Genomic DNA, 16,757 nt, shown 5'->3' on the forward strand with positions numbered 1-16,757 from the left:
TGTTACCAAACAGTTTGGTATTATATTTTTTTTTTGTGTAATAATATTCATTTTTTTTTTTAACCTCTTGCCGACCACCCGCCACAGATATACTGCAGGCAAGGTGGTTCAGCTGTGTGAATTGCCGTACCTATACGTCGCTCCTCGGGGGAATTTGCGAGAGGGGAAGCTTATCTATGGGGCCGGCGACCACGATTGCTGCCAAGCACCCGCGATCATTCCATGGGGAGACAGAATGGCGGTCTGCCATTATAAACATGGCAGACTGCTGTTCTGTCAGCAATCAACAGGGGGCTCCTGTGTTCCTCCTATTTAGAAACACAGGTCCATGTGTTGATTCCATAAGCCCATCCCCCTCACAGTTAGAAAACACCCACTAGGCATACATTTAACCCTTTGATCACCCCTTCCCTGCCACTGTCATTAGTACAGTAACTCCCCCCAAAATTGTCAAAAATGTCAGTTAGGTGTCCAATCTGTCTGCCGCAATGTCGCAGTCCCGCTAAAAATTGCTGATCGCTGCCATTACTAGTAAAAAAAAAAAACGATTTAATAAAAATGACACAAATCTTTCCCTTAGTTTGTAGACGCGATGACTTTTGCGCAAACCAATCAATATACACTTATTGGGATTTTTTTTGTTTTTTTTACCAAAAATATGTGGCAGAATACAAATTGGCCTAAAATGATGAAAAAATTTGATTTTAATTTTTTTTTTCACCAAAAATATATGACAGAATACAAATTGGCCTACGATGAAAAAATGTGATTTTAATTTTTTATTAGGAATGTTATATAGCAGAAAGTAAAATATATATATATATATTTTTTTTTAATTGTGTTTTGTTTTTATAGAGCAAAAAATAAAAATATCACCAAAAGAAAGCTCTAATTGTGAGGGAAAAAAAGGACATCAGTTTTATTTGGGTTCAGCGTCACGATTGTCAAAGTAACACAGTGCCGAATCGCAAAAAAATGGCCTGGTCATTAAGGGGGGTAAACCATCCGAGGCTGAAATTGCATTTGAAAACCACTCAGCAAATACCGTATGACATAAAAAAAAATTGCAAAACCCACCATTTCCTTCTCTAGGGCCTCTGCTTAAAAATAGATTATGTTTGGGGTTCTTAGTCATTTTCCAGCAAAAAACAAACAAAAAAAAAGTAGATTTTTACACCTATGTGAGAACTGTTGAATAGTCTTGGGCAGCAAGTGGTTAATATTCTTATTTAGCGTTTAGTGACACTTTTAGGATTTCAGTGATGGGTTTACCTCTAATTTGTCCCTGGAAGGCACTTACAGCCTACACTATCCCTCCATCCCACTGTTCTCAGCTGTGCTTCCGCACAGAATACAGCGCAGCAAAGCACAGCAGCATGGCTCATCCAATACACAGTCGCGCTGTGGTGACGTCAGAGATAAGCGCCGGAGGGACACGCGAGTGAGTGTGTGTACCTGGAGGTGTGGAGGCCGTGTGCCAGGATGAGTTCTGAGGTAGAGAAAGGGAAGAAGAGAGGGAAGACTCAGTACCTGAGCAATGCTAAGCGGCACAAGGGCAGCAAGCAGCTGGAGGTGGGCATGCAGGGCATCCTCATCACCTGCAACATGAATGAGGGAAGGTGTGTGAGAGAAGCCTACAGCCTGCTCAACGAGTATGGGGACCTGCTGTATGGAGCTGAGAAGGTGGGTGATAACATTACTATACTGGCACCACATGGCCTCTTACATCTAACTCACTCATGTTTTACATTGATATGGAAGGAGCAGTGAAGTGTTAAAGCCACAGTAAATGAGTCCCAGGAGCTTTTAGCTGTAATGTATTAGTGTGCCACATTATGGGAGACTTACCTGGCAAATATGGAAGAGCCCTGGTGGGTTCAGATATGATTTCACCACTGGGAAGCTGTCAGACACATGTATTTAGGAGCCTGTATATGTGCGGCCACTTATGATTGGCTGACAGCTACCCAGTGGGATGGCTCAGGTGGGTTCGGACTTGTGTTCAAGCCAGACACTGCTGACAACCAATCCAGCACTGCGCTGATAGCAGCACACCAGTGTGTCACAGGCACTTCCATCTTCTCCAGCGTTCTGTCAAAATAGCCAAATCGTCAAAATCTCCAACCATGTCACTTCCATTCAATACACAATAAATGCTGCGCTATGTGAATGCTAAATTACTCTTCAATCAAATCTCCAACCATGTCACTTCTATTCAATACGCAATAAATGCTGCGCTATGTGAATGCTGAATGACTGTTCAATCAGAATAAAACAATATTAAAATGTGCATAAATATAGTGCCAAATTATCCAAGATATAGTGAAACATTGTCCAACATAAATCAACACAATAGTCAGGTGTCTTCCTCAAGGGGGATTTTAGTTGGCTCCTGGTGGGGGGGAGCACATTGAGGTTGCACCGAGAAGGGATTGCACGGCGGTTCAAGCACTGTGTGTTTTATATATATATATATATATATATATATATATATATATATATATATATATATATATATATATATATATATAATTTTTTTTTTTTGCTTTATATTTTCGTTGCAATCATTTGCATGGACTCTTTCATTGTTATATGGTGATATCTCGTTTATGTTGGACAATATTTCACTATACTTATGCACTCTTTTAACCACTTTACCACCGGAGGATTTTGCTGTCTTACGTCCAGGCCACTTTTTGCGATTCGGCACTGTGCGAATTTAGCTGACAATTGCGCGGTCGCATGACACCGTACCCAAACTAAATTTACGTCCTTTTTTTCCCACAAACAGAGCTTTCTTTTGGTGGTATTTGATCACCTGTGCGATTTTTACTTTTTGCGCTATAAACAAAGAGCGTAAATTTTGAAAAAATAACAATATTTTTCACATTTTTTTATATGAAATTCCCCCCAAAAAATGTAAAAATCAAATTTTTTTAAAATTTTTGGCCAATTTGTTTTCTGCTACCTATGTTTGGTAAAAAAAAAAAACACAATAAGCGTATTTTGGTTGGTTTGCGCAAAAGTTATTGCGTTTACTAACTAAGGGAAAGATTTCTGTCATTTTTGGTGGGTTTTTTTTATTTTTTTAACGAGTAATGGCGGCGATCTGCGATTTTATTATTTATTTATCTGCGACATTGCGGTGGACAGATCGGACCCTTGACTGACATTTTTGACACTTTTGGGGGTACCAGTGACATTACTACAGTAATCAGTGCTATACAGATGCACTGTTACTGTAAAAATGACACTGGCAGGGAAGGGGTTAATTTTATTGGAGAGGGAGGGGTTAATGTATGCCTGGTGCTTACTAACGTGTGTGGGGGGGAGGTGACTGAGTGACACAGGGACAGATCGCAGGTTCAGCTATGCTGAACCCTGCAATCTGACCCTGTCTGTCACTTAGGAGATCCGCCCACTTTGTTTACACAAGCGGGCGGATCTCCAGACTCGATTCCCCGACGATCGGGGAAGAGCGGCGGTGATCACCTCCGCTCCCCCCCTTGGCCCGACTCCCGCTGTGACTGAATACAGCAGGAGCGAGCCTCCGGCGGCGCGCACGCGCCGCCCACAAGGGGGGGAGTCCAGCGACGTAGGTCTACATCGCTGGACGGGAACGAGCCACTTTGCCGCAGTACAGTCAATGTGACTGGTCGGCAAGTGGTTAATATTGTTATATTCTGATTGTACAGTCATTTAGCGTTCACATAGCGCAGCATTTGTATTGATTTAGTTAGCACGAGTGGGATTGTGAACAATGCTAGCAGATTAAATTCACTTAATTTAGATAGTAGCTCGCAGGATCAATATATTTAATTCACGGCACTTCCATTGATTCTTTAGCTTCCGTAATTGGAGATTTTGATGAGTTGGTGTTTTCACAGAACACTGGCAACATATACACTATGGTACACGATCTAATGAGTGGATATTGTTGGTCTGCCTCAATCTTAGTAACCTATGCATGTGATAAATAAGTAGTGGCCGCAGCATGCAATATTTAAAGTGGTTGTAAACCTCAAACATTCAATCTGAGCACATATCTGTAGTGTTTACTTGTCTCTCTCCAGAGCTCTGAGTGTCGTTTTTTCCTCTGGTATTTGCAGGAGTCACTTCTGATAAGTTTTCCCGACACTTGAGAAAAAATTAGTGTTGAGGAGGAGAGCTCAGCACACAGCTTGTCTATTCAGAACATATTTCTGCTGTGTGTGAAGGGGGGTGTGTTCCTTTTCTCCAATCAGCTCTCACAAAGTGTCTTAGATCTCTAACTGGAGCTCTCCACCCCCTCCTCTATAATACTGAAAATACAGAAGGATCTTATCTTAATTTAGCACTTTTGAATGGGTGTATAAAAGAGAACACTGCGGATAAACAATTAAAAACTTATGTTGGAGGATTTGTTTTATCTCTGAGACTATTCACTTCACTGGATATATGAGAGGGTTTACAACCACTTTAACCACTTGCCGACCGCCTCCTGTACATTTACTGCGGCACGCAGCCGCTTACAGGCAAAGTGACGTAGTACTACGTCGGTTGCCAAAGAGCTGTCTGTCATTCTCCCTGAAGTAATGACAGAGGCTATGTGATCCTGCTATGTAGGATCGTATGTCTCTGTGATTACTTCACTAGCCACCCCCCCCCCCTTAACAGTTAGAATCACACCCCTAGGGACACACTTAACCCCTTGATCACCAATAAAGTTAACCCTTTCCCTGCCAGTGTCATTTTTGCAGTAACAGTGCATATTTATATTTATAGCACTGATCACTGTAGTAATGTCACTGGTACCCCCAGAAGTGTCAAAAATGTCAGTCAGGGGTCCGATCTGTCCACCGCAATGTCGCAGTCCCGCAAAAAAAATCGCAGATCACCGCCATTACTAGTTAAAGAAAAAAACTATAAAAATGACAATCTTTCCCGAAGTTAGTAAACGCAATAACTTTTTGCGCAAACCAATCAAAATACGCTTATTGCGATTTATTTTATTTTTTTACCAAAAATATGTAGCAGAAAACAAATTGGCCTAAAATGTTAAATTTTAATTCTTACATTTTTTTTGAGAATTTCATATAAAAAAATTTGAAAAATATTGTTATTTTTTCAAAATAGTCACTCTTTTTTTTGTTTATAGCGCAAAAAATAAAAATCGCACAGGTGATCAAATACCACCAAAAGAAAGCTCTGTTTGTGGGAAAAAAAGGACTTCCATTTCATTTGGGTACAGCGTCACATGACCGCGCAATTGTTCATTAAATTCACGCAGTGCCGAGTCGCAAAATAGGGCCTGGTCTTTGAGCAGCCAAATTCTCCGGGGCTTAAGTGGTTAAGGAACCAGGGGATATATATATATATATATATATATATATATATATATATATATATATATATATATATATATTGTTTTTAAATAAAGCTTTTATTGATGACTCATCAGTTAAGGACGCAGTGGCCGCCCGCTCTTTCACAACCAAAAGTTACTGGTTTTTAGGGACGCCGGCGACCGCCCACTCGCTCCTAAAGGCAGAGCTCTACCTGAAAGGGGAGGCACTGCATGTCTGCCTCCTCACCCACCGTTGCCACATTTGACACCTCTTTTAGGGGGGGGGGGGGTTTCACAGGTACACGCTTCCACTTCAGATCAGTTCACTGCACGGCTCCCCCTCCTTTCTCTGCAGCCTTCTGGGTCAGTCCCAGAATACTGAGAATCTGGGAATTCAAAAACGCAGCAGGAAATGGACTGTGAAGCATCAACTGAAAATGGCGGCGCCAGGACCCAATAGCCAGCTGAAGAATCGGCTCTGGTGAGGACATCGCTGGATGCCTGGACAGGTAAGTGCCATAGTAATAATTGTCAGCAGCTACAGTATTAGTAGTTGGTGACTTTTTGGGGGGTGCCTGGAGCTCCTCTTTAACACCCAGCTAGTGAGAACCTGTGGTAAGGATGCCCACTATTGCCAGCGGTAAACTACCACAGCCCTTCACTGCTAAAATGCAGCATGACTTCATAAAATAACTCTGATGTGGTAAGATACTGCTTTGTGAACGGAGCCCACTAACTAAAGACATGGTGTGGAGTGATAATTTGCTTATTGCAGTAAATTGCAACAAACACCCTTTAAGTTTTATAGGTAGGTTTACTTTGCTTTTTGCTCCTTCAGATATCTGCTGTATTTATCTGATTTATATGTTTCTGTTGATGCAGATAGTGGGGCTTGCAGACCTGCAACATGCCATAAAAGAATTTTCATGCGTGTTATTTTGCACTGTCCTGAAAAATATCATCTGATCCAATTAGTCTACAAATAATGGCCATGGTAAGGAAAAATATGTTCCTTTTCATTCAGCTAGGTGAAAAGGATGACATAGCATCAGGCAGTGAGGAGGAAGAAGAGGATGATGATGATGTTGAAGCAGCATTGAAAAAAGAAGTTGATCAGATTCGCACATCAACAGAGAAAAATCTACGCAGGTTTCAGTCATTGGAGAGTGGAGCCAATAATGTGATCTTCATAAGGACTCGAAATGTTGGTAAGATTTTTAATATAGCACTTAAAGCAGTACTAAATCCAAAAGAACAACATTTTATTTCTCTTTCGTTCATTGATGGACACAGCTCCTGATCTTCTTGACGATTGGGTTATACTGCCCCCTACAGGAGTAAGACACTAGGCGAAAAAGAACTTGACTACACCTATGGGCAGTCCCAGGAGGTATACTGCTATAGGTACTAATGTTTTTTTGCCTAGTCAGGAGTAAGGACCTAGTTCCTTGCTGGGATCTCTGGTCCTGGCAATTTTTTTTTATTTTTAGATGGATTTTTTTTTTTTTCTCCTGTTTATTTTTTTCCTGTGAGATCTACAATTAACTGCCGGACTGGGCGACAGTCTGGATAAGCTAGATCCAGTGGTCACCCCAGTCTGGCCAGCAAGCGTGCGCAGACCTCAGCTCCGCGCTAGGTCAGCCATTGCAGCGTTCCTCCTGGCTGACAGCCCCCCCCAATTTCCACGGCGAGGAGGTTCTCTCTGCAGCAGTACCCACCTGGTTCCTGGTATGGTGAGTACCTATCCCCCCCTCTTCCCCCTAGAGGGTTTAGGGGTGGATGTGGGCCCCTCCCTGGGACGGCCGGACCCTCGGGTTCCCCTCCTTCCCGTTAGGCCCCCCCTTGAGGCTGATGGTTTTGTGGGTCATCTGTCCCCCCTCCCCATCCCCCCATGTATGGTGGTCTGGCTACCTCCTGGGCAGGGTGCTGTACTGGTGATGAGTGGGGCTATGCCGCCGGCGCTCGGCTGGGGGCTCCTGCCATGGCCCCCCCTTCTTGCTCTGTCTTGCCTGGGCCCATGGTTCTCTTGTGGAGCTGCGCTGGGCAACCATTTTGTTGTAGTTTTTTTCTGTATATGGGAATATTTTTTGTTGGGAGAGAGTGACAAAGTCAGCCCTATAAAGGACAGATTTCTGTCCAGTACCACATCCTAAAAAGCTATGTGTACAACAAAAATTGTTTCTAACAAGCTAGATAGAGGACTTTAAAAGGTACCTTAAAAGCACATATAGTGCGATTTTTTTTTTTTTTTTTTTTTTTTTTTTTTCCCCAAGAAAAAAAAAAAGTATTCATTTAAAACCATACAGCTAAAAGATTTTTAAAAGACATTAGACATATACATATAGCTCTATATAAGAACACTATAATTCCCCAATAGTGACACTTATCCATCCACCCTGCTGCTGTTGGTGGATGCATAACAATTAAGCTCTCCACTGACTCAGACTTCTCCTGACTTCTCCCATTTGTTGATCCAATATGATATCCTCTACATACAGAGTCTACCTTATTGGTGATATATGATATATCTAAACTTTATGATGACCTTTGATTAGTTGGGACCTCTCCAGATCCAATGGGCAGAAAATGACAGCTGTTGTATGAAGATCTTGTTTACTATATGTTTATTGTTTGAAAAGCTCGCCATCGAATACTTTCCTGAAGAAGCGGGCTGTTGCCCCGAGAAACCCACCTGCGTCTAATACAATTTTGTGGAGAACCAATCCACCACCCAACTGCAGCAGGGTCGGCGGATAAGTGTGACTATTGGGGAAATATAGTGTTCTTATATAGAACTATATTTATATGTCTAATGTCCTCTATCTGTTTAGAAACAATTTTTGTACACATTTTCTGCATTGGCTAACAGCCATGTTTGTGTAGCTGCAGCGGCCATTTTGCGTTAGTCTAGCATTGAATTGAATGGCGGCCATTACTGTGGAGCCTTCTGGGCATCTGTTTTAGCTGTGGAAGCCCTTCCTTATCCCCCCTGGTGCTGACTTCTGGGTCCTCTTTCCTTCCTGGACATTGCACGTGGAGTACTTTGATCCTGGTGCTGCCGATGACAGTCTGGGGGGGATCCTCTCCCTCTCTCTGCTGCAAGATCAGGGGGTGCTCTGTGGCGGGCGACCGGGTAGTGTTACCACCGTGCTGGGGGTGACCTTTAGCAGTGTTTTTGCACTTTTGTGGGGTACCTACCTTTATTCCTCATCGAGTCCTTGGAGCACATTTCCCCACCCGACCTCAGCCTGCAGGGCCCTCTGGGTCCTAATTATCTATCCTGGAGTCCTTTGTGTCCCGGGTAGAGGTGGCTTTGGGCGGCCACTGCGGCCTCACGCCCTGAGTTTTCAATTAGTGAGTATGATTCCTTCACTCCTGTAGCCGGGCACGAAAAAGCGCTGGTGATCACACTGATTTGTGTCTGTGCGTGAGACTTTAAAAATGAGGATGCAGCTGAAGCTTCGGCGGAGGTACCAGTTCCCTTTGGCACTCACAAACTGTGTAGAGCGGCAAAGGTGTTTCCGTTTCCTTCCTATTTTGACAGGTTTGTCGCAAAAGAGTGGGAACGTCCAAAACGTCCCATTGTGGTCCCTAAGTGGCATCCATTTGAAGAGTCCCTCCTTAAGAAGTGAACTGTTCCACCGGTGGTGGATCCCCCGGTTTCCAGGTTGAATAAAGCACCCATGATTCCGGTAGAAGAATCGCCGTCTTTTAAGGATCCGGCTGACAGAAAGGTGGAGGCTGTGTGGCCCGCAGTATGTTCACTGTGGCAAGCTCTGCATTCAGACCGGTCTTCACCATTGCCCCAATGTCACAAACTCTTACCGAGTGGCCTGGAGAGTGAGCAGCTCCCCCATGCCTTTGCAGAGCTGGCGGACCAGTTGGTTCAGGGGCCGCAGTTCGTCTGTGATGCGGCACCCCTGATTTCTAGACTGTCTGTTTCGGCAGTGGTCCTTAGGCGTGTTTTGTGGCTCAAATGTTGGTCTACAGACCAGACCTCTAAAAAAGCCTTAACTTTTCAAGGAGATCGTCTGTTTGGAGCTACCCTGGATGACGACATTAAGAGTCTCACAGGGGGGGGAGAGCAGCTTTCTTTCGCAGGCTAGTATGGGTAAGGAATCTTAAATACAATAAATAGTGTTGCGCAAGAGCAAAAATCTGCCTAGTTGCTATTTCAACGATATTGGTGACCAATCCAGATTGTACTGTGTATGGTGTGCTATCCAAAAATATAAAATAAAATAAACCTGTGTGATATAAATTGTTTCGTGAAAAGTCAATGTTTTGATGTGATTCCAATGCTGAGTATAAAAATAAATGTGTAACCCGCTTCAATAATCATACAGTGTTACCAAATATAAAGTGCTGTGTGCTGATACCGTTGTGTTTAAAAAATCCTTGCAATCAATATTTGCTATGTTCTCTCATGCAAACTGAAACCAATATATATATATATATATATATATATATATATATATATATATATATATATATATATATATATATATATATATATATATATAAAGATTCTAATATATAAATAGTCCATAAAGTGCTTATAAGCGTTATAATCTGTGAGTCCTTAATATAAAGAAAAAGTGCCAGGTGCTTGTGGAATAATCAGCTGCAGGTGCTCAATCCACCAAGTCTGTGGACATGTGGGTGTGTTCCCAACCGGTATGCTTGACCGATATATCACCAAACTCCATGCACCCCCCTCGTAATTGGGCACTCACCTTAAGACCGATATAGATATGCCTCTAATCGTATACAATATTATCTCCTCTGGGGCACTTCTCCTCCCTTCCACTGAGATACCGAAAGATCGCTGGCAGTATCCTCCTACATGTAACTCCAAAACTCCATAGGGGATGATACCATGTGAAAGAGATAGCTCCAGATAGTGCTTATATCGTTTTATTCTTTTTATTAAATGCCAAGTGAAAAGTTGTACACTCACATTTCCAGGTGCATGTATGCACGTATGAATCGCTTTAACCGTTCCCGGATGCGTTTCGGATAAATAGGGAGCCACCTCGGCTTGCGACCGTCCGGATTCTTTTAGGAAGTCATACTCACTATTTGTGCTTACGGATGGACCCTGAAAAGGACTATCCGCTTCTTCTGCGACCATTTCTATATAGATCAGACAGACAGTGACTCAGGCCTATTCGATTAAGGGTCAGGTTCCTCCTTTCCCTGTTGAGGGACACTCTACCCGGGCGCTCACTGCTTCTTGGGCCTTTCGTCCTCAGGCGTCAGTAATGCAGGTGTGCAAGGCAGCTACTTAGTCGTCGGTGCACACTTTCATAAAATTTTATAAAGTGGATGTGGTGGCATCTGCAGATGCCTCTTTTGGCCTCAAAGTTTTGCAGGCTGCTCTTTAGGAGGCTTGTTTCCTCTTTGGGGGTTTAATGTTTTTCACATGGGCTCCATTTGTTTTGGTTGAGCTCCTGTTACCTGGTTGGCTACGGTTTAGCCTTGGGTATTTTTTTCTTGCTGTCCCCACCACTCATGTTTGACACTGCTTTGGGATGTCCCAATGGTCAAGAAGATCAGGAGCTGTGTCCGTCGATGAACGAAAGAGAAAATGGGATTTTTGACTTACGGCAAAATTCTTTTCTCTGATGTTGATTGACGGGCACAGCACCCACCCCTCTATAGAGTTGTATTACTTCTGACATTGCTTGTAATAATGTAAAAATTAAGGGTCCCGTGCAATGGAAAATAATTGGAAGGAGTTGCTGCCTGCCCAGAATATTTTCCACTAATAGTGAGAAATCAGGAATAGAGATAGGTTTATGGGCTTTGGCGCTACTCTGCGTGTTGTAAATATGTGCAAAGTGCAAATCACTGAATGAATGTTCCAATTGTCAATAATAATACTGGTATACTCTGTTTACAGTGTGAATCCCAAACCAGGAAATTGAATAACGGAATGGGTGTAGCAATTAAACAAGTCGCAATCAATAAATCAATACATAATCACATATATATGCATATAGGTGATAAAGTGCATTTAGTGCAAAAAATAAATAAATAGAAATATGAAGTGTTGCATGAATCCGTGCAAAAAGTGAATAAATAGAAATACTGTGTCCAGAAATCACTAATATACTAGAAATAAAATAAAATAATATTGGCCTGTGAATATACACAATATTATGGGCAATCTGTATCAGGTGTGACTAAGTGCTCCAGAAAAAACATATATCCAGTTGGCAGTACTGAAATCAATAAAAAAATGGGATAAATAATATATGTATTTAATGATCCGCAATCAAAGTGCTAGAAAGTGATATGCATATAAATTAATAATCCATATATATATTAATAGTCCCACGATAAAAGTGCTGCGTGCCGAAGAAAAATGTTCTCCAAGTGAACACAATCACAATGAGTTTGTTAGTGCTTGTGCCAATTCTATAGACAAAAGTGCTGGTGCTATTTAAGGATACTTGCTGTGCCCGGTCAAGTGCTCTGGACCCCCTGTTGTATTTGCACTCACCACAATGTGTTCCCCACTCAGGGGTAACACGCTTTGCACAGCAAGTGGATGGCAGGAATCCCTCTAGGCCTTCCTATGTGTCCCTGTTAGGCTTGCTTCCTCTTGCTCCTGTGAGGACATGTGTGTCCCACTCACAAAGGGCCTGGCTGCTGGGGATCTCCTAGGGGCTTATTTGGGGGTTATCCCACAAAAAGAGAACGGTATGCCATAGCGTAATAACGTTTAAACTCTGTTTATTAAAGCCTAAAGCAGTTTAAATGTTATTACGCAGCCAGGCCCTTTGTGAGTGGGGTACAAACAGGAGCAAGAGGAAGCAAGCCTGACAGGGACACATAGGAAGGCCCAGAGGGATTCCTTACATAGTTGCATAGTTTGTGAGGTTCAAAAAGACATCAGTCCATCCAGTTCAACCTATGATGTGTGTGTGTGTGTGTTGTTAACCGTACATTGTATACCCCTGTATGTTGTGGTCTTTAAGGTGCCCATCTAATAGTTTTTTGAAACTATCAATGCTCCCTGCTGATACGACTGCTTGTGGAAGAGAATTCCACATCCTTACCGCTCTTACAGTGAAGAACCCCTTACGTATTTTAAGGTTAAACCATTTTTCCTCTAGTTTTAGTGAGTGGCCACGTGTCTTATTGTATTCCCTTTCTCTGAAAAGTTTGTTCCTTATGCTAGGGTCGCCAGTACAGTATTTGTACATTGATATCATATCCCCCCTCAATCGTCTCTTCTCCAGAGAGAATAAGTTCAGTGCTTGTAGTCTTTCCTCATAGCTGATGTCCTCCATTCCCCTAATATTTGTTGCCCTTCTCTGGACTTTCTCCAGTTCCAGCACATCCTTCCTGAGGACAGGTGCCCAGAACTGGACAGCATACTCCAGATGTGGCCGGACCAGAGTCTTGTAGAGTGGGAGAATAATCTCTTTATTTCTGGAGTGAATCCCCTTTTTTATACATGCCAGTATTCTGTTGGCTTTGCTTGCAGCGGCTTGGCATTGCATGCCACTGTCAAGCCTGTTGTCCACTAGTACCCCCAGGTCCTTTTCCATCTTAGATTCACCCAGAGGTTCACCCCCCCTAGTGAGTAGCTTGCTTTCGTGTTTCTGACGCCCACGTGCATTACTTTACATTTTCATTAGGGATGCACCGAAATGAAAATTCTGGGCCGAAACAGAAACCGAAAATTCAGGATGTCCTTGGCCAAAAACCGAAAATTACTTTTTACCCCAAATGAGAGAGAGAGAGAGAGAGAGAGAGAGAGAGAGAGAATAGTTGATCATTTCTGTGGCACATTGATATCCAGAAAAAACAAGCCACCAGTGACTCGAGAGAACGTGCTGGGACTTTAGTCCTGCAGCCATGGGAAACTGATGTTAAAGGCTATACTGTTCCTATAATCTCACATTATCCCTGAGCGTGGGCGCCGAACTGTCTGTTGCTTACCGGGCGCTCGGGTTCGGCACATCACGGATTGGGTGGACAGATTCCTGGATGGGGCTGGGGAAGATTCAGCTGTCATGGTACTACATGTGGGTACCAATTACATAGGCAGAGGGAGATGGAGAGTCCTAAACAATTTCAGGGACTTAGGAGCCTGCCATCCACTTGCTGTGCAAAGCGTGTTACCCCTGAGTGGGGAACACATTGTGGTGAGTGCAAATACAACAGGGGGTCCAGAGCACTTCACCGGGCACAGCAAGTATCCTTAAATAGCACCAGCACTTTTGTCTATAGAATTGGCACAAGCACTAACAAACTCATTGTGATTGTGTTCACTTAGAGAACATTTTTCTTCAGCACTTTTATTGTGGACTATTAATTATTTTTATATATTTTTTTTTTTTATATATGTATATGTGGATTATTAATTTATATGCAAATCACTTTCTAGCACTTTGATTGCAGATCAATAACTTATAATACATATATTATTTATCCCATTTATTTATGGATTTCAGTACTGCCAACTGGATATGTTTTTTCTGGAGCACTCAGCACTTTGTCACACCTGATACAGATTGCCCATAATATTGTGTATATTCACGGTCCAATATTATTTTATTTTTTTCTAGAATATTAGTGATTTCTGGACACAGAATTCTATTTATTCACTTTATGCACTGATTCACGCAACACTTTATATTTATTTCTATTTATTTATTTTTTGCACTAAATGCACTTTATCACCTATATGCATATATATGTGATTATGTATTGAATTATTGATTGAGACTTGTTTAATTGCTACACCCATTCCGTTATTCAATCCGTTATTCAATTTCCTGGTTTGGGATTCACACTGTAAACACAGTATGCCAGTATTATTATTGACAATTGGAATATTCATTCAGTGATTTGCACTTTGCACATATTTACAACACGCAGAGTAGCGCCAAAGCCCATAAACCTATCTCTACTGCTTGTAACAAAACTGAGTACCTATAGCGGAGAGGGGGAGTATACCTCCTGGGACTGCCCATAGGCATAGTCACGTTTTTTTTTCCTGACTAGTGTCCTACTCCTGTAGGGGGCAGTATAATCCAATGGTCAAGAAGATCAGGCGCTGTGTCTGTCAATGAATATCAGAGAAATTAGTTTTACAGTGTCAAAATTACATTTTTTTTCAGCTCATTAATTTTTTTAGGCTTTCTTTTATTTGCATCTGGTGATCCAACCAGTAAGTATGTTTTTCAAAAGAGAAAGCTCTCTTGCAAGTGTATAAAGTTACAGAGATGAGATAAAATCTTTAAACAAAAGCCGATTATTGTAAGCATCTGAGCCAATGTTAATGTAAAGCCTTTATCCCAAAAGAAAAAAAAAACTTTGCTATATCTGCTTATAAAATATTAGCCAGAGCTTGGCTTCAATTTGTTAGTGTATTTAAATCTGGTAATACCTCTAGCACTAATTAGACACAATTGGTCACATGGTAAAGGGCTGCTGTGATTGGCCCTTTTAGCCCAATCTGATCAGTGGAGTCCAAAAGGAGGGGGAGCGCCGAAAGTATGATCACTGGAGGACGTCCATGTATGCCCTCTGGTAAATTAAACCCACGCTGTACCCGTCTTTTGGCTATAGCACGGACGGGGTCAAAGAAGACCTGTGCCCTGAACATAGTAGTGTACTGCTCAAAACCCTTGCCTCTTTGAACTCTGCTGTTAAATTGCTGTGAATGCCACCATCTGGGAGAGCTGGAAAGGGAGATTGGAGGGAATTTTTTAACTTCTTTACCTTATAGAAACTATATAGCAAAATGAAATCCTTACTGTTGAGTGACTGGATTTGCTATCCTCATCTTGCCTAATTTTGCCAATGTTTTAAGGACCATAGTGTTGTATTTATTGTTTTTGTGATGTCTTGTTATGCTTTAGAGCCTGAGAAGTTGGTGCACCACATATTAAAAGATCTGTACACCACAAAGAAGAAGAAGACTCGTGTGATCCTCCGTATGCTGCCAGTCACTGGCACATGCAAAGCTTTTCCTGAAGACCTCAAAAAGTACGCAGAGACTTTCTTTCAGCCTTGGTTTAAGGCCCCCAACAAAGGCACCTTCCAGATAGTGTACAAAGCAAGGAACAACAATCATATGAATCGGGATGAAGTCATCAAAGACTTGGCAGGTATTGTTATCTAAACTGAATGTCATGTATGTCAGGGAAATCTTGAGCAGACTTAAAGTGATACTAAAGTCTTGTGGGTTTTTTTTCTTTTTCTTTTTTTTTTTTATTAAAAAAAAAAAAAAAAAACAACCTGTTGTTATACTTGCGTGCCCTGTGTAGTGGTTTTGCACAGAGCAGCCCAGATCCTCTTCTTCTCGGGTCCCTCCTCGGTGTTCCTGGCCCTTCTCTCCTGTTTAGGCCCCCCCCCACAGCAAGCAGCTTAGTATGGGAGCACTCAAGCCGAGCCACAGCTCCATGTGTCCATTCAGACATGGAGCCATGACCCGCCCCTGCCCTCTTTCTCTCCTTATTGGCTGACTAACTTTGGCAGCAGCAGAGACAATGGCGCCGCGCTACTGTCTCAGCAAATGAGGGGAATCCTAGGCAGCCGAGACACTCCAACATCGCTGGATGTAGATGGACCTCAGGTAATATTAGATGGACTGAGGGAGGCTGCTGCACACAGAAGGCTTTTATCTTTTAGGATTAAAAACCTTCTGCCTTTACAACCACTTTAAGTGATTTTACTTACATTATTAGCTGCTAGTCAAATTTGGCATTGCAAAGCAACTACTATGATCGGACTACAGACTAGCCATTCGCAATGGTTTTAGTGAGGTTTAAGAAAAATCTTGTCCTTTTCATTGTGCAAAAGAGGAGTTTTAAAACTGAACTCCAGGCAGATGTAAAAAAAAAAAAAAAAACTGCTTTGTGTTCATTAAATTACCTTAAAATACCATAAATTCTGACTTTGCTCTCATAGATTGATCGAATTCTCCGTGCTTGACCTCCAGAGGAATAAAAAACATTGGTGATTAAATTCACCATCCTCCAACCTAAAACTATAAAAAGATTTGGATTAGATGAGACTTTAAGCTTAATGCTTCATATATACATCTCAATATTGCTATAGGAGTTTAGAAAAGGTGTTTTCTCTGACTGATTACTACTGTTTTTCTTTTTTTTTCTTCAGGAATTGTTGGCAGCCTAAATCCAGAGAACAAGGTGGACCTCAGCAATCCAGAGTATACAATTGTGGTTGAAATTATCAAAAGCGTTTGTTGTCTGAGTGTAGTGAAGGACTATACCTTGTTCAGGAAATATAACCTGCAGGAGGTAGTCAACACCACTAAAGAGGAAAATCCACAACAACCAGCAAGTGATGAGAAAGACAAAGCACAAGAACCGAGCAAAGGAGAGCCTGTGCCAGCAACTGACCCCTAAAAATACAAGGATAGCATTCAGGACTGAAGGGACTG

General features: G+C 42.1%; 1 protein-coding gene across 1 annotated transcript; it reads left to right on the plus strand.

Annotated features, from left to right (window-relative positions):
* The first annotated feature begins 1,453 nt into the window (after positions 1–1,453).
* On the plus strand, positions 1,454–16,757 carry THUMPD1 (THUMP domain 1 NAT10 acetyltransferase adaptor). The gene is made up of 4 exons (XM_082260143.1): positions 1,454–1,683; positions 6,351–6,534; positions 15,211–15,459; positions 16,472–16,757. Exons 1-4 carry the CDS (start codon positions 1,483–1,485, stop codon positions 16,720–16,722), a joined length of 885 nt encoding a protein of 294 aa, XP_082116269.1. The 5' UTR covers positions 1,454–1,482; the 3' UTR covers positions 16,723–16,757.

The sequence above is a fragment of the Pelophylax lessonae genome, assembly GCF_965119305.1.
Source record: "Pelophylax lessonae genome assembly, chromosome: 6".
NCBI lineage: Eukaryota > Metazoa > Chordata > Amphibia > Anura > Ranidae > Pelophylax > Pelophylax lessonae.